At 37.5% G+C, this 20133-nt stretch overlaps 1 protein-coding gene across 4 annotated transcripts in view; it reads right to left on the reverse strand.

Annotated features, from left to right (window-relative positions):
* Positions 1-7480: 7480 nt before the first annotated feature.
* MOV10L1 (Mov10 like RNA helicase 1) overlaps positions 7481-20133 on the reverse strand; it is a 31052-nt gene continuing 18399 nt past the window's right edge. For 2 of the 4 annotated variants that reach the window (XM_088055608.1, XM_088055607.1), the window contains 13 exons: positions 19670-19785; positions 18535-18565; positions 17217-17395; positions 16547-16693; positions 15714-15835; positions 15095-15194; positions 14539-14703; positions 12936-13109; positions 12034-12183; positions 10295-10402; positions 9474-9611; positions 8622-8713; positions 7481-8122 (listed from right to left, as the gene is read on the reverse strand). In XM_088055608.1, the coding sequence (XP_087911734.1) occupies positions 8113-8122; positions 8622-8713; positions 9474-9611; positions 10295-10402; positions 12034-12183; positions 12936-13109; positions 14539-14703; positions 15095-15194; positions 15714-15835; positions 16547-16693; positions 17217-17395; positions 18535-18565; positions 19670-19785 (1532 nt within the window). In that variant the 3' untranslated portion in view covers positions 7481-8112. Of the gene's footprint in view, positions 8123-8617; positions 8714-9473; positions 9612-10294; positions 10403-12033; positions 12184-12935; positions 13110-14538; positions 14704-15094; positions 15195-15713; positions 15836-16546; positions 16694-17216; positions 17396-18534; positions 18566-19669; positions 19786-20133 lie in introns of those variants that run through there. The other 2 variants (XM_014248880.2, XM_088055609.1) reach the window with 2 other exon arrangements.

Below are 20133 nucleotides of genomic sequence, written 5' to 3' on the forward strand. Positions count from 1 at the left end.
AATGGTTCCATGATTCCATGTCCAGCAGCTGGGTCTGAACCACTGCTGCAACCAAAGTCCCCAACGCTCAGAAGTAAGTGACAAATTGTGAATTCCTTCTTGTCCATCCAGTAGCCTTAAGCTCTTGATAAGGCTTAGTAGCTCAGGTGTAATATGGGACAAAGACAAGAAACCTGCCTGGTCTGCGAAGGAAGGAACAGGAACCAGTTCCCAGGAAGGTGGAGTGCTGGGCAGTGTCACACAAGGTCATTAAGTATGACTGCCACTTCTGCTGCCAGCATCTGTATTATCTAGGATTATTTTAAGACTACCTCTCAGAGCATCCTAGCCTCCTGTGACTTTGAACTAAGCAAAATTACAGCTCAAAACCTGAATACTAAACTTATTTTTTGTAATTTACATCCTCTTGAATAGTCTACTGATTTTATGCTAAAATGGTAAGTAAATTTGATGCTTAAAGTTATTACAAGGCAAACTAAACTAAAAATAACATTGAAATAATATGATTTCTATCCTGATCCAGAGATAGTAATTATCAGCCTTTCTATATGCCAAAATTGAAAACATATTCTCTCAGATTTGTTGCAAGGAATTTCTGCCTGCTTAAGGCTGTTTAGACAAGATTAACTTCTTTTGACTTTGTCTTATTTCAGCTTATTTAAGAAACATTTTTCTCTTCGCCTTCTTTTGAGGACACATTTGTACAGTAGAAATTCAAATTAGGAATAAGAAAAAAAAATACTGTGATTGTGGTCAAACTCTGAAAGAGACTGTCCAGATAAACTATGGACTCCGGATCCTTGGAACTACTAAAAATCCAACTGTCCATGGCTCTGAGCAACCAGACCCCATTGGACAGGCTCAGAAGAGGGGGGATGGACTAGGTGATTTCCAGAGGTCTCTTCCACACTAAACCTCTTCTATGGCCTTATGTTACACAGGTAGCATTTCATGTCCGTCCTACATCTGGAAAGATGCCTACACCCAGAAAGAAAATATGCTTTGGGGATGCAGTGTGGTTAAATGCTGTACAGTAGCTGCAAATCACATCCCTCCATTCCTGGCTGCAAACATTGAGCTTTGTAAGGAATGTTCCCCCTATGTTACCCCTATTAGGGTGAGATTACATGCAAGACATCTAATCAAGAGCTGGATTCTCATCTATCAACATAACAGGTTTTTCTCGTAATCCTATGAATGAAGCCTTGGGCAAAACTTTTTAAATTCATGTGCTATTTTGTCAGTTTTGGCAAACCTGCAGGTTCTGGTGGTTACCTCCTCACTCCTATAACCCAACACACTTTCTTAATTTTATTGCTCCACACAGCCAGCTCACTTAAAAAAGTGGAAATACTCTCATTAGTAAAGTGAAACCACTGCACATGTGTGTGTAAATGGTCTACATTTGTGCATGGCTTAGCAAGTGGGCTCACTGGGTACTCTGTAATCTAGGCGTAAGAATGTGGAGGTCTACAGGATTATCCTGGTTACATTGAACTACTCACCTAGTAAATATCAGTGGTTGCATCATTTCTCATTATTCTGAATTTATATTATGAAATACTAATTTTGACACAAGCCCCTATTGCTAGAGCATGCCTAAGGCTATAAGCTTATGAAATAATGGATCAAACCCATTTTGTTTGTCCGGACAGAGACAAGTGGCAAAGTTCCTTATACAAACTTGGAACAGATGAAACCCTGAGAGCTGAACAGAGCAGACAGTGAGGAGGGATGGTAAAATTGTCCATCATGATGCAGAAAATAAAATTACACTAAATTAGCATTTTCTTTGGAAAGTAGCAAGAAGATCAAATCAATGTATTGCATTAAGAGAGATACTTTATATCCCATCATTATCTACTGGAGCTTATTCAAAAATAGTCATGTGAAAACCCCCACCAAAATAAAGGGAGCAGCTGTTCTGCAAACTGTTTATTAAGGAGTTAATTAAAAGGTAATCTGAACAATTTTCAACTTAAATGCTTGAACCTTGAAGTTCTATCAAATATGGAGCACACCCCTCTGCCCCTCTTTTACATGGGGAGCTATGGGTCATGCAGTCTGCCCTGAAGAGAAACACTGTGTAGAGATCACACTGTGTGTCACCACTAATGCCAACCAGTAAGATAAGGGCAGACCCCTTCCTGGGATGAAGGCTGTGGAATGGATGTACTTTCTTCCTAACCCTGAGAGTGTCAGAGCATGTCATGTTTTCTTCTGGCAAGAACTGAAAGCTTTCCAGCTCTTCACCATGCTTTAATGTCACAATAGCTTATTGTAACTGATATATTTTGCTGAGAAACCAGAGAGAAGAGCAGGAGTTGCACCAGGAACAGAAAGCCATATTTGAAGACAACTGTATCAAATACAGTTGGACAAAATGACAAATTTGGTTGACATACTCAGAAATAATTGATGTACTAGATTCTTTTGACGGCTTTTCTAAGATATTAAATATGTATTTGTTAGCTTTTTGATATAGAAAATTACAACATATGAATAACTTTCATGCTTATTTGCAAGCTGCTAGATATATGACAGTAACAGCAAAGATATTTGATGGAGAAAGGTTAGAGGCATATATTATTACATAAAGCTTCTGCTGGATAAGAATTAAATTAGGATATAATGACATTTTCACATAATAAGAAAATGTAAAGTAAAAAAATAACAGTCAAGTCAAGCAACACAGGTAATACCTGCAGAAAATATAATGCTGCCCCTGGGCATTCAGCTGTTTGTGGGCTGTAGCTGCTCACCATGATTCTAAAGCCACAAAAGGAAAATTAGTCTTTATGATATTAGATCAATGTATTTTCTTATGTGAATGTAAGACAAATACACATTTTTGATTAGTAAAATAAATGGAACTAAAAAATAGCATTAAAGGAATGTCAGCTAGTAAAACCTGCAAAAGCCTGTCTTCTGAAAAAAGAGACAAGGCGCTGTATAAACCATGCTCTGCATTACACAATGGAAAGCAGGAGTGACTACCAAAATCTGAAATACATAGCATGGAATGCTGGCAGCAGGAGCTGGATCAGGCTACATGGTTTCTTTAAACACAATGCTTTTGTGGCTCTGCAGAGGGTGTGCAGTAGTTCCTTGCTCTCCCAGGGACAGGGAGGTGTGTGCCTCCCCCAGGCACTGCTGATGCACAAGATGTCAGTGAGATGGAATAATTGCTGAGGTACCTGTCTCATTCTATCTGTGCTAATGGAACCACTCAGGTGTTAATGGATCAAGACACTGCATACATGTACCAAAAAACAGGCAGCAGCTGCTCAAAAATTCACACTGAAACTGTAATATCGTGGTAAAAGGGGAGAAAGAGACTCAATGTGTACCTTACTGAAAGTCATCATTTAAAGGTTTTCAGCCCCATGCATGCAAATACACACTGATGTACAGACAGTGCATTTCCTGAACATGGGAAAAAAAAAAAAAAAAAAAAAGAAAATCATATTACCTCCTGGGCTTTTAATGGGATTTTTAGCTTTGCAGTCAGTGGAGAGTGGAGAATGTCCTTACACAGAGCATGTATCTGCACTGCATAAAGCAGGTGCATTTCAAAGCATCAGAAATACTCAGTAAGAAAGAAGTTAATTTTCCAGATGCAAACAGTACGCAGATATTTTTTAGAAGCTAATATTTGGGATAACCTTTAAATAGAAATTGGAATGGTTTAATTCCTCATGTTCTTCAACGTTTCTGCATTTCCCAGTCTTTAAAATGAGGTAAGTAAATCCACAGCTCCACAGGCCTGGCTGCATGGAAATTGTGGTTGTCTACATTTACATACAGGCACTCAGAGTACTGCATTAACCTCCTCCTCACACACTGTGAGACTTTCTGCACACATATGTACCTATTGCACAAAAAGGAGGTGGGGAGAAAAAGAGAGTTGAAACTCTTAATCAGCTCTGCAGTTTCAAAAACCCTGTGAAGTCCACAAGATGGATAAAAATTTAAATTACATTTCACTTTGGGCATGGAGTACTCAGCCCTGTCTAGGAAAATGTCTGAATTTCAGTGGCATTGCTGAGAAGAGTGAATTTACTTCTTTGCATATAGGCTCTATCCTCACACTACATGAGGTAAGTCCCTGAAGAGTTGTTTTATCATTCAGCAGAAGGCTTGCTGATACAAATTTTATCTGGAATTTTGTTTCAACACAAATTTCTGCAACCTTAGGCTTGTGAATTGCACAGTCTGATGTGCTATGGGTTTCCAGCCACAAGTGCAGTGCAAAAACTCCCAGCATAAAAAAATATAAATGGTAAATTTGTTTTACAGTAAGAGCACAAGGAATTAATAAAATAGACATTTCTTAGAACACAGATTGCTCCTGGACCGCAAATGTAATTTTATTTTGTAGAAATAATGAGGAGTTTGATGCACTGGGGACAAACAGAAGTAAAGAGCAATTTTAAAGCACTTCCCTGTATTGAAGAAATTAAAAAAAAATGTACCTACAGTGTTGCAAGGTGAGAGGGTTCATGGGAAAATTTACTCCTAAAGCTCTCTGAAACAACATTTATAGATGGAACATATTTGAGACCACATTAAGATGCAGCTCAAACCACTGTCACCAGACTTGTGCTACCATTTCTTCAGGTACGGTACATGAAAGGGTGATTCTTACTAAGTGTTACTCCTCAGCATGCTATGACTAAAAGCAGCACTCTGCTCTTGCCTGGGTGTACAAATAGTGACACAAACAGGAGGACATGAGAAACAAAGGGAAAACTATGTTGGCCTGTTCATATTTCTCATGGTGAGGAAACAACGGTAACTTATTTTAGGGTATCTCTACAAGCAGGCAGCAGGACAATATAGATTGGTTTTCAAGTCCAGACCAAATCTTATTAACTTAAACCCCAACTTCAAGTTCAAAAGTCAGCTTCAAATGAAGTTTAATCTGGACAAAGATTACACAGCAATATAAAGCATAGCCTTAATCTGCTTGTAATGAATTTATTTCTACTATTAATAAATTCAGTAGAAATTAATTCTGCCCTTTTTTTTTGGTAAATGTTTCTTTCCATGAGTATCTGCTGTAATTTTTTTTTTTTAATTTTTAAAATTTGTTTTTGAAGATTTCTCTTGCTAGTTTTTCCTGTGGTGGTAGCAATGACTCCATACACAAATGAGGTTCATGTACAGGGTACTGCCATAGAGGCCATACATGCTTGCAGCACACAATCATTTTTAAGACTTAAATTCTGGATATAATAAAGTAAAAAGGGATAATATTACTGTTACCATTTTCAGTGCAAACAGGACAGAATATATCTGGGATGACTTACTGCCTGGCTAGTAGTGCCTACTATAACACACTTAAAAAACTCTTGATTGTATTATTCAGAAGAAATCTCACATTAGACTGGCAAACAAGTTGTTTTTAAAAATGGGTGATAGCTTAAATAAAATTAATGACCACCCAGAGAAAGTTAATTGCAGCTACTTTATAACCTATTACCAGCAAGTCCTTGGGTCTTGAACTTGACTGGCTCTGCCCATGCCAGCACCAGCCCTTTCTGCACAGGCTGTTGGACTACTGGTGGCAGACATAGGGAGCCTATGAAAACCAGCATGCTATTTCAAGGATGGAAATACACATCTGGAGGGCTACAGGCACAGTTCTTTTCCACAGCAAGACCTGAATAATCTGCAGAGAGCCCTTCCCAAAATAGAAATAACGCAAGGTGAAAATGCCTTTTGGTCACTATTCTGTTCCACATAAAGGATGTCTTCATTTCAGGCAGTCTAAATGGAATGTTTATGTTGGATTTCCTCTCCTGCCTCACTCATCCCATCTGGGCAGTTTGCTCATTAATTTAAGGGAAGCCAGAAGGGAGACTTTCACCACCCTTCTACTCTCACTACCTCATCATCTTCATTACCCCAGGGCACAGCTCTTAGAAACAGAATGGAAACCACCAAAGGCCCTTGACTTCCCAAAAGCTGTTTTCAGCAAATTGCCAAGAGCTGACAATATGCATATTTTCATGCCTCTGCCCTCCCTGATCCCTGCTGCCAGGGCTGTATATGGGCTTGGCTCAGCTCTCTGTCCCAGCTGGCCTGGCCACCTGCTTCGTGCCAAGAGGAAGCCTTCCAGTGTAGCAGGAACTGCACCTTGCTCCGGCTGGGCTGCTCTGTCAGGTCATGCTGCAGGCCCTGCCACCCTCCCTTGATTTAGGGCCACTCTGCTATCAAGGACCAACTGAAGTAACAAATTTGCAGCATTAGCACTTGTCCTTTGGAGTATGATTTTGTCTTGATGCTGTCAACATGGTACATGTTATTGCTTAAAAAAAAATCTCACTATGAAGCACAACACTGTCCCCTTTCCTGTTACAGTAGCTTCACTGTTCTTTTGGATACTATGTGCCCTCTAAAGACACAAATATTGTGATAGCCATCATCTTCCAAGTTGTCTGTGACTGGGATCATCTCTCTGGTACTCATACAGGGACATGTTTTGTTGTTTGACACAGCATCACAGAATTATTGAATAGCTAGGGTTGGAAGAGGTGTTAAAGATCATCTAGTTCTACATCCTCTTCTGTGGACAGGAACACTTTTCACTAGACCAGCTTGCTCAGAGCTCCATTCAGCCTGGCCCTGAACACTTCCAGAGATGGGCAAGTATTATATTGTTAGGAATACATGGATCTCTTATGAAAACACGCACTTCTGCTAAGCATCATTGTACTAAAAGGCACATTAACAGAGAGCTCTCTTGGTTCACAAAAAAGCACCAAATACCCCAGAGGCTTTTATTGAAGCAAAACAATTTGTGGGGCCCTAGCTTTACTGTGTGCTAATAAAGACATGCGCAAGCATGTTAGGACCTGACACACAGGGTATGTTTTATGGACCTCCCTGCTGCATTATCACCTGTGTGGTTTTATTAAAGATCTGGGAAGCCACAAAGCACCATCCAGCTCCTTCAGCCACCAGCCAAACAGCACCTTTAGGCATCCATGTGCAGATTCAATACTACTACCTTTCCTTACGAAGAGTGCATGTAAATTGCAGTATCTGCATATTGTGCACTGCAAGAGAGAGAAGCACAGTGCATACCAGGAATGGAAATGATACAACAGGACTGTAAGCAAGGCCAACAGAAGCTTCCTATCTTTCCCCTCTCCTTCATCTGTTTCTCTGTAGCCTATATCCCTATCTAACACACTTCTGTTTGTTACAGAAAGCCATCTTGTTGTACTGGCCATTTTAAACACAATGTCTAATTGTCGAGCTACTCCTGAAATGCTGTGTAGCAAGACTTAATCACTAAGGAGGGGACAAGGAAAAGAGAAAAATACTGTTTAATGGGAAAGCACAGTGCCAAATTAAGCCAAGAGCAGAAATACTGCTAACCTATAATTTTGCCAAAATAAAACACGATACTTTATTCCATAGCACATTTACAGAAAGGCAAAACACAGTTTACATTTCCTCTTTTTCTTTAACCTGCCACTTAAGGCATTGCTCTGACACACACCGCAGCAGATGGCTAAACTACACTGGAAACCAAGAACACGCTGTGTGATCTCAGCTGTATATACAAAGGCCTCAAAAACTGGAACTAGGGTTTTGGCTTAAGGTACTGAATATCAGTTGAACGGAGATATTTAATGTATCATTCCAGTTCACATGGTAGATATATTACTGTAATGCCCCCACAACAATGACACACACATCTGTGTTCTTGGGACAGTCCAGTTTTAGGCAGTACTACATGAGTCTGAGAAAACTGAGAAGCTGAAACAATTATAGAATAAGGTAAAGTTGATGTAGGAGTCTTTCAATACTTTTCTCCTGAAGCCTGGAGGATTCAGGCATACTGCTCTTTGTAGAGGCACAGTAATACACACTTTAAACAGAAAATCTAGTAAGGTGCCACTACTATTTTATACTATTAATTTCAGCTTTTTCACTTCTTTAAAAAAAAAAATCTTGTTTACATAAACTTCTATCCATTTCAGAACATGTGCCTGTCCCTGAGGACAGAAAGTGCTTTATCTTCTCAGGACTGAGTAAGTGTTAGTTTCATAACAGACGAATACCAAACTCTTCAATGCATCTTGAATACCAAGGAAACTAGTCACACCTGTCAGTAAAAGGGAATAACAAAGATCTTGCTTACCTTTCCATAAACAACAGTTTTGATTAAAAAAAATTAGTATTATCTAGTATATAATAAGCATTGAACACTGTATTTATTACATCTTATCAGGAGGGACATATTTAAATTCAGTTTCAAGCACTTTGTTTTTTAATTACAGTGAAATCACCTTAAGTACTTCTGCTGTACCCTCGACCTTATTATCATCAAATATGCCATTATCATTTGAGGATACATAAGATACCAAAGTCAACAACAGCTCTTATTTAATAATTAGTGCTCAGACTCTCTTATGGGGTGGGAGAAAACAGGGCTACATTACATGTCATTATGTTTACATAATGTTTACTTAGGAATGCGAAATCCAATCCCACTATGATAACACGGGTTGTTGTGCTGATCAATCTTTCAAATTACGCTAGCTCTAAAAACACTGTAAACTGATTGATAACTAGCAAGGTTAAAGTGAAGACCAGACACTCACTTCTGCAGGTGCTCCAGGTCAGCAGGCAGGTCACAACCTATGTAAACTCTGTTCATTAAACTGTATTCTAACAGTGCACAAAAACAGGGATCCTACAAGAGAAAATGAATATGTAACTGTAATCATGGTGTGCTGTGAAGTGAATTTTCAAACAAATTAACATAGCACATGAATGTAAGAGATTTAATAAGACCTTTTCCAGAAACAGAACTCTACAAATGGTGCAAGTATTGCAAAACATGCGAGGAAGGTACCTATAGCTGCTCTAAATTACATATAAGGTGTGGAGGAACTAAATTTTCATTCAGACCATTTTTGAAACACCGTTTTCCTTGTTGTTTGTGAAGTCAAGACATAAAATGAGATATTAAGACTAGCTCAACTTATTCCTGGGAAAGGACCATGCCTGAGTTCAAAAGGAGTCCTCCTCTCTGGCACTCACTGCATTAATAGGGAATAATCTCTTCTGCCACCCTCCATTTAAAAAGTGATGCAACTACATTTTGTGAAGAACCTGATTGTGTGAGGTTGTGCAGAACATGCTTACTGGACTTGCAGGCTGCTGGAGAACTTTAGAGGAGGTCTGAGCCTCCATGCTAGAGATGAAAGAGGAGCTAGAGACTTGTATGCACAGAGCACCATTTCCCTTGCACTTGGAAATCTACTGTGTGTGTGCCTGAACGGTCTGTTTGTATGGGAACCCATGGAGATCAGGCATTCCCAAATGCAGACTGAGGACAACGTACAAGTTCCTAACATTCGGACGCTTCCTCACATCAGATTAACCACAAAGTCATTCAACTGCTGTGGCAAGTAACACATGCAATTCAAAGAAATAAACCCCAAACTTACTTTCACAAGTACGTGAGGATTTCCCACAACAATCAGCAAAGCTTTTGCTCTAGTAATTGCTACATTGAACCTCTTTGGGTTACAGAGAAAGCCCAAACAGTGTTTTTCATCATCAATTATGACTTTCTGAGATCGCACCTAAAATTAATTATGAATAATTTTAGAAATAAAGTGATGAGAACACAACATACCACAGTGTAACTTCAACATAATATTTCCTTACTGCAACAATTCACTCAGTTGAAAGACAATTCAGTATGTCTTCTTCAGTAACCTCACCAGGGTGCTTTGACTTAGTATAGGAAAAACAGCCAAAGCAAGTAGTGTGCTAAACTATGACTCATTAGTTTTTCACCTGTATTTCATCTATATTTGAACCTATCTTTTAAAAGAAGAAAATTTTCATGACCAAAATAATGAGTTCTTATAAGTAAGGGTGTAGTACATACCCAGAACTACTTTAAGAGAGATCCAATAGTGGATTGTAAAGCTATGGTATGATGGAGAACAGTGAAAGTAAGCACAGTACCACTGCCCCCAGGAAAGAAAAAAGTGAGAAAATCCCAGACTCTTCATCCAAGCTACAAAAGTGAAGTAATACCACCATAATTTAAACAGAAAGCAACAGATTTTTAATAATCCAGATTTTGAAGAGATGAATAATTCTACAATCATGCACTTAATAAGCTCTGCTTTCAAATACTATGAGAGACTGACAAAAATATGGCTTCTAAATTTTTTTCAAGGCCTATATCAAAAATAAACACAGAGAATTAGACACATGTCAAAATTCTCAGTAAGACCGCAGTAAATCTACATACTGTTGATAAGATGATAACCATGTATTCCCGCCCTTGAAATTCTTCTACTGTGCCAACCTTTATATCTTCCAAATCAATACTTTTGAGAAGAACTCTAATTTTTTCCACCTATTTAAAAAAAAAAAAAAAAGTGTTTGAGGGAATTTAGTGTTACATTTGAGAGTGGACTGCTTTAAATCCAGAACCATACCACATATACATGTATGTACCTTAACATGGTAATGTTGAAAAGAATGACTACACTGAGCCATCACTCACTAGTAAGATTTTAAAATAAAGTAGTAACTTTTCCTACAAGAAAGTATCACAGCTAATACACAACTCAGAAGGTGAAGGAGTGAGTACTCTACCATAGATTCAACAGAAGGTCAGAGATTTTTAGTACTACAGATGTTAAAGAGAAGAAAAACTCACATCCTTAAATCTCTTTTTCCAATGTGCATCATATCCAAAAACATGCGTACCACAGATGCAGCAGGGCAAGCAGCTTCCCTCAGCCCTTCAAGAAGACTACAAAGATTCCACCTTTGCTTGCCACATGCATCATGCAGACTGAAAGGCAGAGGTGAGATATGATCTTAAGTATCCACCAAAAAAGAGAACAAGGAGTCTCAGGCACTGGGATCCTGGTACATGTGGGACTGCTGTACTGCCAGTTGCTCAGAGATTATAACTGAAGTGCTCCAAAAGATTTCAGAAGAAATCCTGCCTGACTAATCTGAAGATCATGGTCAAAGACTACTTTCTAATCAGTGTTCCTGCAATACAAAGTGACTTTCTTAATGTGGACATTACTATCATAGGCCTTGTATTATAGGCAGATGGACAAAAATCACAATGAATCACGTGAAATCATTGTTTATGGAGTGTAAGAAATCCAGTCACACCAATAATATGAACACATACTTGAAAAAAACAAATAGTAACTGTAAACACAGGCAGGTGCATGCACCTGACCAGCTGGATCAATAAAAGCAAAGCTTTAATTTGCAAGTGAGATTTCTTCACAAGGGCTCGGTCTTTTTCATGTGCCTCAGTGCTTCTCCCAAGCCACAGGTACAAGGTTATGAACATTGAGATGTGAACATCAAGATGAATTATGTGCACTGTCCAAAATCTCCTTTGCAACTGAGAGGGGATTAAGTTTATTTTTAAAATGAAAGTAAACATCAGGTACTTAACACACCTTGATATAAATACACTTAAAAATAAAGCACAGCATTTGAAGTTAATGTTGAACATTTTCTAGAGGTTTAAATAACATTACAAACTTCAAGTTTGATTACAGGACAGCTAAGAAGTCACAGTAATTGTTTCCTCTAGTCTCCTCAAGACCACAACAAGGTGTCACACTATCTACTTCACAATAATTTGCTTTTGTTCCAGTCTTCACTGCAGAACACGATAGAACCAGACTGCTGTTTCAGCAGCTGGATAATGAATTCTTGACTTGCACTCATTACTTCCAACAACTCAAAAATATGCTTCTGTTTCCAAACTGGTTTCCTCAATAGCTTGATTTTTAAAACTCAAAAACCAGTAGGATGCCATTATTCCTGCCTTTTAGATTTCAACTGCAGCATCATAATGATTGATAATACACTGTGTATCATGATACACAACAGTGAAATTTTAGCATATGCCCCTGTGCTTTAACAAACCACAGCCACCATATAAATACATGAGATGAAGTACAGCAACTTTTTTTCTTAAGACATCAGACCTGTTAAACATTATACCTGTTTACGATATGGTGCAATCACTCCGATATCTGTCACTGAGACTGCAGAGTATTCACTTCTAGCCAGCTGGCAACAGTACATCATTACTTGAACTGCTTCAGCTGGATTAAACCATGAAGGACTGCAACCTTCACGAGTTTCACTGCCCTGTAATGGGGGAAAAGGAAATGAGATGATGGAGATCAGGTGTGGAAATGACTATGTATTTATTAATACATTATTCTCATACCTCCTGAATGCAAAAAAAGTGATGGAATGTTATATATAATTTCTCTTCCTCTTTATACACCTTTTCTAGAGAACAAGTATCACCTCACATTTTATTTTTTTTATACATTTATAAATATAATTGATATAATAACAGTATTTTAAGTATGCAGCAAAGGAGTAAAATCTCAACTCAGAATAACATACGTTAATAAGCGGGTGTCTTGCTTTTTTCAAGGTGGAAGAGTTCTAAAGCAAGCCTCTCCAAGCAGCAGATATTACCACTTCTTACTAACTTCTTGGAACACTAAAGAAAAATTTTTTTCCAAAATACTACTTTTTCCTCTGCTAAATTAAACTCTAATGGTCCTTTAGTTTTAGAGGCTTGTATCCACCTTAATGTGGGGAACTCTCATCAAAAGCAATCTACAGCAGCTGATGGTAACTCCAGTCTAGTCATCTGCTATGAATTTAAACTTGTATGAAAATGTCTTCACAATGCACTTCAAGAGGTAGCTGCTCAAGTTCTTAACAAACATTTGACTTCAATATCTGGTTTTAAAACCAGATGGTCAGGAAGTCACGCTACTTGTGAAAGGCAGTTTAACCTTTTTTCACATCCCTTCTAGACTTTATTCTAAAGAAATCATCAAAGTGCTAGCAAGCCTATACTGTATGAACATTTTACTTACCCTTATTCCATGAAAAATTAATGGAAATCCCTTCCTGGGCAATTTCCCCCAATTCAACAAAGAAGATACTACTGAAGTATCTGCACAAACTTCCAGCTCTTTATGATAAAACAATTTAGACGGCAAGGCAAGCAATGCAGAATGAGACCTGTAGTTCTTCGTGAGTTTAGTGATCTGCAAAGACAAAACCTGAAATCCTTAACTGAAACAGGTAATTATTCATCAGACTTCTCAGAATACAGCTATTGCCTTACCATCTGCTAGCATTTAGCATTTCTAAGGCTGCCAAAGAACTGTATTCAAGGCAAAAACTGCAGTTGTGGTATTCTGTAAGTAAAAAGTACATCAAAGCAGTTTTTTTTAAGGACCATCTCCTTGCCCTCCAAAGAGGAAACAAAGAGAATTGAATGTAGATGACAGGCAAATGGGTCATTCTCCAGCTTCTTGAAACATTTGATGTATAGACACATCCTCTTTTCTTAAGTGTCAGATTATTTCAATGGAGTTTCAATGGATGTAGTATCTTCTTTTGAAGAAGTCTTAACAGGCAAAAAGGGAGCATCAGAACAGGTGATAGAAGCTGGCCTTAGAACATCTAAAATGTATTTGTCTTTAAATGAAAGAATAGTCTTAAGGAAGCATTCCAGAAACTAATAACCAGCTCAAAAAAACCCAGTCCCGTAAAAAGGGTAACATAGGATATTCCAGTCAGAATATATCCTTAAAGCCCTCAAATTTTCTGATTTCTCACTATGCCAGTTCTCCTGAAGCACTATGTAAGGAACACAAAAACCAAAGTTTGTGCTAACAGATTTTAGGAGGAAGTGTGACAGGCTTTTCAGGAGGCTGAACCTGACCTAAAGCCTAGGTCCAAACACCCTCACTTTCACCCTTAAATCTGCCATCAAATTTCCTCTCTTCTCTACTTCCATGGTCATCTAGTCATCTTTTGCTCTCAGTTTAATTCTTTGAAGTATGTTATCATAAGTATAAGAAGGCATCTTAGGAAGCTTAACATCAGACCTATTTTGAATTCAGACAGTAATTAAAAGCAGCCCAAATATCTGTACTTGTTTAAACACCATGCTACCTCTGCCACTTAACACAGACTTTTGGTACTTGCCCATACAAGAATCTGGGGAAGCTGTCTTTCAAAGGAAGGCTTGATAAAGAAATAAGAACAGTTTATCTTCTTCCCTTTGTGAAACATGTTTGCAAAACTAAACTTCAAAGAAGAGACTCTGTTTGTCTTTTTATGTTAAAAGCAGAAATTGTACTTTTTCATCTGTGGAAAATGAAGCTATGGAAATCTGGACAGTGAACATGAAAGGGAATTTTAAGCTATTATTTACAACTGTGCTTTGTGCACCATATTTGACTAATGCTACTTAAGAATAGAGGATCCCTTCAGAGAAAAGTTTTAACATGCTGGAGGCCTCAGCATCTTTACTATTCAGACTACATATGCAAAACAATCAAGCTTTTCTAGAGAACTAGAAACTCTAGCTTGTTCAAGCTAGACTTATCAGTAAGTATCAGTGAGAAAAACAGTGGTAAGAAACCACAACTTCTTTTTTGACTGAGCTGAAAAAGTTTAACTCACCAACAAGGGATTGTATGCTCCACAGGCACCAAAAGCATCCTCATCTCTCAGATATAGCTCTCTTGATGACAGTCTTTCCAGCAAGGACATACTTAATCCAAAAGTCTGTGCAAGTTTAGATTTTATTGGGGGCCCTAACTGCTTTGGATCTCCAACGAGAATTATCTGTACACAAAATTTAAAAACATCCACCTTAGATTAAAACAATTGTTATTGTAGCTTCATTTTATAATGACATACACATTTCAGAATTCAGAGATCAATTCATATCAAGTATTCTGCTTTCCTTCAAACATTTGTTTGCAAAGAACAGAGATACGTTGTTGCCTCAGAACACATCTTTTGATATCTCCCACACACTGACCCTGTCTTATCAACACAGATGTGTTCTAGATGTAAAGAAACTTGTTTAAGTGTTGAAAATTAATATGAATGAAAAATATCTATTACAAAACTCATTACCAAAAAATGGCTTCTTGCATTCTACATAATCCACAAAGTATGAAAATAATAAACAAGCTTTTTCCTTTCCAGTAAATGATGTTAAGAGAACTACCTGTCCATCAGCTTCTGAAATCAACCCAATAGGAATCAGACTCTCTGGTTCACTTGCTTGACCTGCCTCATCCAGAATCACATGAGTGAAATGTCCAAGCCTGTAATTAAATAACATTAACCTGAAACAGGGTTGTTTTCAGGTTAGTTCATTCTGCCACCCTGTGGTTGACCTCAGCTATTCTGTAAATATCCTTGTCAAGTGTGCCAGGCAATCCCATAGACACAGAGCAAAGATGGGTATTTCCAGAAGGAAATAGAGGAAAAACAACCCCTAACTTTCAGTGACTTGATAAAAGCCAAATACATTACAGTTTTTAGTGTGGCAATAATTTTAAGCCAAAGTAATTGTCAAGAGCAATGTAATTACCACTGGTGGCAGAGGAGAAGTTATTGTTTCAAAAATCCTAAGCACTATTCAAGATAATTCTTAAATTTACCATGGAGAAAGTTTCTGCTTAAACATTACCTAGAACCAAGTGCTTTGCTCTCTTACACAATACAGGTGCATGAAGTAAACCATTAAAACAGCCCAAGTTACAGTTCAGACAAGTTTTTAAAAGCTCTGGGGTTTGTGTCATCCAGCCACTTCAGTGATACTACTATCTATGGTACCATACCTGGTATCTGCTTGATAAAACAATCCTGCACTGCTGCACGTTGTAACTACAATCCTGGACCACAATGCCTTCTGAATATCGTCACCATCTTTGCAGTAAGGTTTCACCATATCATCAATTAGCTGCAGAAACAAAAAGGTAAAACAGAATTCCAACCTAAAACAGAACTTTTAAATTTGAATAGAAAAGCTCTCTGGAAACTATTTTAAAAGCTGAGCAAAACACATAGATTTAGATCATTAATTAAACAAAGTGGTATATATGCAAGACATTTGTGTTTTATTCTAAGGACCAAAATGGACAGTTTGGGTATTTTATACACTCATCTACATATACACACACATATATATGTGTATGTGTGCACATACCTATATACACACATACACAAATGTATGCCTCTATATATACATACATATAAATATATATACGTATGTATAAATATGTATGTATATATGCAATGAACACACAAGGTGTGCGTCCTGCATAGAGATGATAATCCTACTTGCTTACTTTCTGCGTAAGTAATCTTAACCTGGACTGATAACAAAAAACAAATGAAAGCAAAAATCCCCACCAATGCCTACTTGCTGTTTGTAGAGTTAAGCACAGCAAGAAAAAGGTGAAGATCCTATACTCATACAATCAAATTAAGGCCTACGATCAACATTTTGCAGTTAATCATCTGGAAAAGCTGAAGCAATGTAATACTCTGGATCCTAAGCAAACCTAGGCAGGCTCATAGCCACTCAGAGTTAAAACTGTAACTGAATCAGTATTTTAAGGTAAAAATATTAAAATGGAAATATTAAGTGGCAGGTAATTGTAATATTTACCTCTGCGGACCTGAAGGCAGCATTAACTCGGACCATAGTCCCTGGTTTTAAGAGATTGCTTTGATGCAGCCTCAAGCAAATCAGATCTGTTGCAGCGTTTGACGGTGCGCATACCAAAATCCGACTGTCTGGGAGACTAAAATGTATCTACATTAAAGAAGACAGATATTAAATAAAGATGTTATTTAAGCAGCAATAGCACAAACATTCCCATTTTATTTCACTGAAAACAGAACCTGGGAGAGTTCTGCACATGTGTGATATCCATCCATGCTTTTGCAGTTCAGTAACACTCCTGCTGACAGTCATGACTAAATACTCTCAAACTGAGTGTACCCACAACAGAATTAATTAATGGTTATCATATTAATGTATACCTGTGCCTCATGAATACATTATGCACTACTGGAATCACAAGGCAGACACTGTTCACTGAAGTTTTAAAGACAAAAAGGCTTGAAAATAAGCCATTCAGAATTTAAATCTGGGTTAATCATAGGTAATCCCTATGAAGATGGATTTTCTTCCTTTTACTGAGCTATAGAAAATGATTTAAAAAGGAGTATTTTGAAAACTCCTTTGGAAAAAAATATGATGGTACTTACAGAAGTACTATAAATGTTCCAACATGGAAAAGGCTAGAGATGACTGATTTGTCATTTACCACTACCTGTAAAATAGCTTCAATTACTGTTACTGTTTTTCCAGTTCCTGGTGGTCCAAAGAGAAGATAAGGTGTTGGGCGACATTCACCACTCAGTATCCTTTTCACTGCCAGTTTCTGTTGCACATTCAGCACAGGATTGAAAAATTCACCATCTCTCTGTTTATGTGCCACAGTTTCACCAGCTGTAATCAAGACAAGTGTATTTCAGAACTTCACATACATATTTTTAACATATGTAGATTAAAACAATTCCAACTCACACCATTCTTCTGTTTATTACCTTTTGTGGTAACAACCAATAAATTTCTCAAAAATTCAGTTTTCATTGAATACCAAGTAGAAAATAAGCCATGAATATTTCTGAAGTGTACCAGCTCTTTATTGGAAGGCAGAAAACAACCATAATTACATAACCAAACAATCCATTAAAATTCTATTCAGTAATTTTAGAATCAAACTCACTTTCTTGTCTTTGAACAGCAAAGACAAGAACAAGCAAAACTTGAGAAACTTCCAGTAACTGGCACTTCAGGAATGGTACCAATACTACATGATCAGTACTCTACAGCTACAACTGCTGGATTTTTTTTCTTAATCCTGTCTGAATTAGTCTAGCTTTAACTTTCCAAAGTATAACCTCATTAACCCTTGGACAGAAGTGCATTCTAGGTAATTAATCAGTGATTCTTTAACATACTTCTAATAAAAAAATGACATGATCACTTTCCTCTTAGGCATTTCACTACAATGATATTTCAAGTCACACTTTCCAAAAAAAAACCCCATAGGAATAATCTGGGATACTTGAATTTTTAGCATCTTTAGCAAAGCTTTCCCAAAGATGAGAGACAGGATCCCAGTAACAAATTGAACACTCTCAATATGATCAAAAAGTTTTGAGTAAGTGACTGGGAAAAAGCTATTTATTCATTACAAAATATATCATCAGATGCTTGCTCCCCCTTCCCCCAAAGTGTTCAAAGCCAGCCTGGATGGAACTCTGAGCAACCTGGTCTAGTGGAAGGTGTTCCTAACTGTGGCAGAGGGGTTGGAACAAGATGATCTGCAAGGTCCTTTCCAACCCAAACCATTCTAAACTGTGAATTAGATATGTTTAAGTAATGCACCAAAAGCCTCCATAGAAATTTCCTGCTAGGAGTTCTAGAATTTGTCTTTTAGAGAACAGAGCACAAGGACATCTTAAAGATATCTTACTCAGCCCTGATTTACGTATGTGACACTTAATATTTAAGCACAGTTGGCTTGTTTGCAGTTACTCTCACCACATCTGTTACATACATACATACATATGATGTCATACCTTTTGTATGTTTGTTCTGCTTTTTTTTGACCTGGAAAGAGCAAGTGAAGATAAATGCATTTATAACCTTATGAAGACAGACAACTATCTTCCCTAAAACTTTTGAAGTTGCTAAGTTTTATTTTTTCCCATTTAATAGAATATCTACCATTAAGACAGAAAGGTAAGATTAGTAGAAGGTGGTGCCAGGAATTTCCATGTTAGGTTTAAAATTTCTAATAGTTTGGATCTGTTAACACTAAACATTTATTTCACAAATACTCTGTAGGCTCAGATGAGGACTTTTAAGCCATAACTATACAATTTGTTTGCTTCCACAAAAGCAAACAGTCACAACATTCCAGACCACTACGAAAGATACATGTACTTGGTGGACATGTCCCTTCAGATTGTAGCATGGGAGAAAACTGCTTGTAGGGAATGTGGTGTTGGCAAGGCTCTAGACATCATGCCTCAATCATCTTAAAAATATTGATTTCAAACCAGATTGATTGATTACTCCTTGTTGTAAAGCACAAATTGCAGGTGAAATAATTAGGGAATTAGGAAAAAATCTTGAGTGTAAAGGAGATGAAGCACAGATTATACAGATGCTGTGAAAACCCTAAACAAAAATAAGGAAATGCTGCCATATGCCCCCAAGCTGACTTGATTTAGTGTTGGTGAGAGTCCTGCTTCAAAAAGGAAAGAATTAGGCAGCCTCCAAAAGTCCTTTCTAAGAAAGATTTCTACAATTTATTAATAAAATATAAGTGGCAGTTAAGCCTGGGTAAATCTACTCAGAACAGGATGATTATCTTCTATTACAAAATTATTTCCTGGCACATTGACTGGACTTAACCATCTACTCAACAGTAGCTATGAAAACTAGTCTAAGGCAAATTTGACAATTCCCATCACAATCACACACTTTTTAAATAAGCACTTTCCATTTTCTTAGCTTTATGGTATCAGTTATCATAAAATGCCTCATCTCCAGGCAGCAAACGAAAATTGTCATCAGAATGCAGAAGAATACAACTTTGATTCTTTGATACTCCATTACGCAGTTCCTTTCCGGCAATAGCTGTACAGTAAGTATCTGGTGCCAATCTGAATAAAGGAACATTTTAAGGAACATTTACATATTAGATACCTTACTTTCCTGCTGTGAAGACTGTTTAAGGCCATCATCAACAGCAAAATGCTCTGTAGCATTCGGTGTCTTGATAACTTGTGGTGATTGTAACACAAGCCTTTCCGGAAATAACACTTAAAATTTAGCAGAGAAAAAGAAAGTGGAGAAATCTCAAAGTCACACAAACACGTTGCATATTTCACTGATTAATGTTACTGTTGAAACATCAGCTTAGTCTGAGCTGCCAAAACTGGTTAATCAGAACTAAGGTGGTAAAGATGTGAAGTTCATATGCATCATTCAACGCAACCACAGAACAGGGAATCGGTATTTTAAAATAAATTCTGAGGTAACACAAAATATGGCCATTTCACTGGCTATTATTATAGCAGTATGTATGATTTCTGTATTTCCTGTTGGCTCTAATAGCTCACAAAGTTTGCTTCCAGTCCTCCTGCCTGTGATGGCCAACAGATGAAATA

Source organism: Pseudopodoces humilis, chromosome 5 (genome assembly GCF_049639895.1).
Source record: "Pseudopodoces humilis isolate 2021_Gansu_Grassland_sample_001 chromosome 5, ASM4963989v1, whole genome shotgun sequence".
NCBI classification, from domain to species: Eukaryota; Metazoa; Chordata; class Aves; order Passeriformes; family Paridae; genus Pseudopodoces; species Pseudopodoces humilis.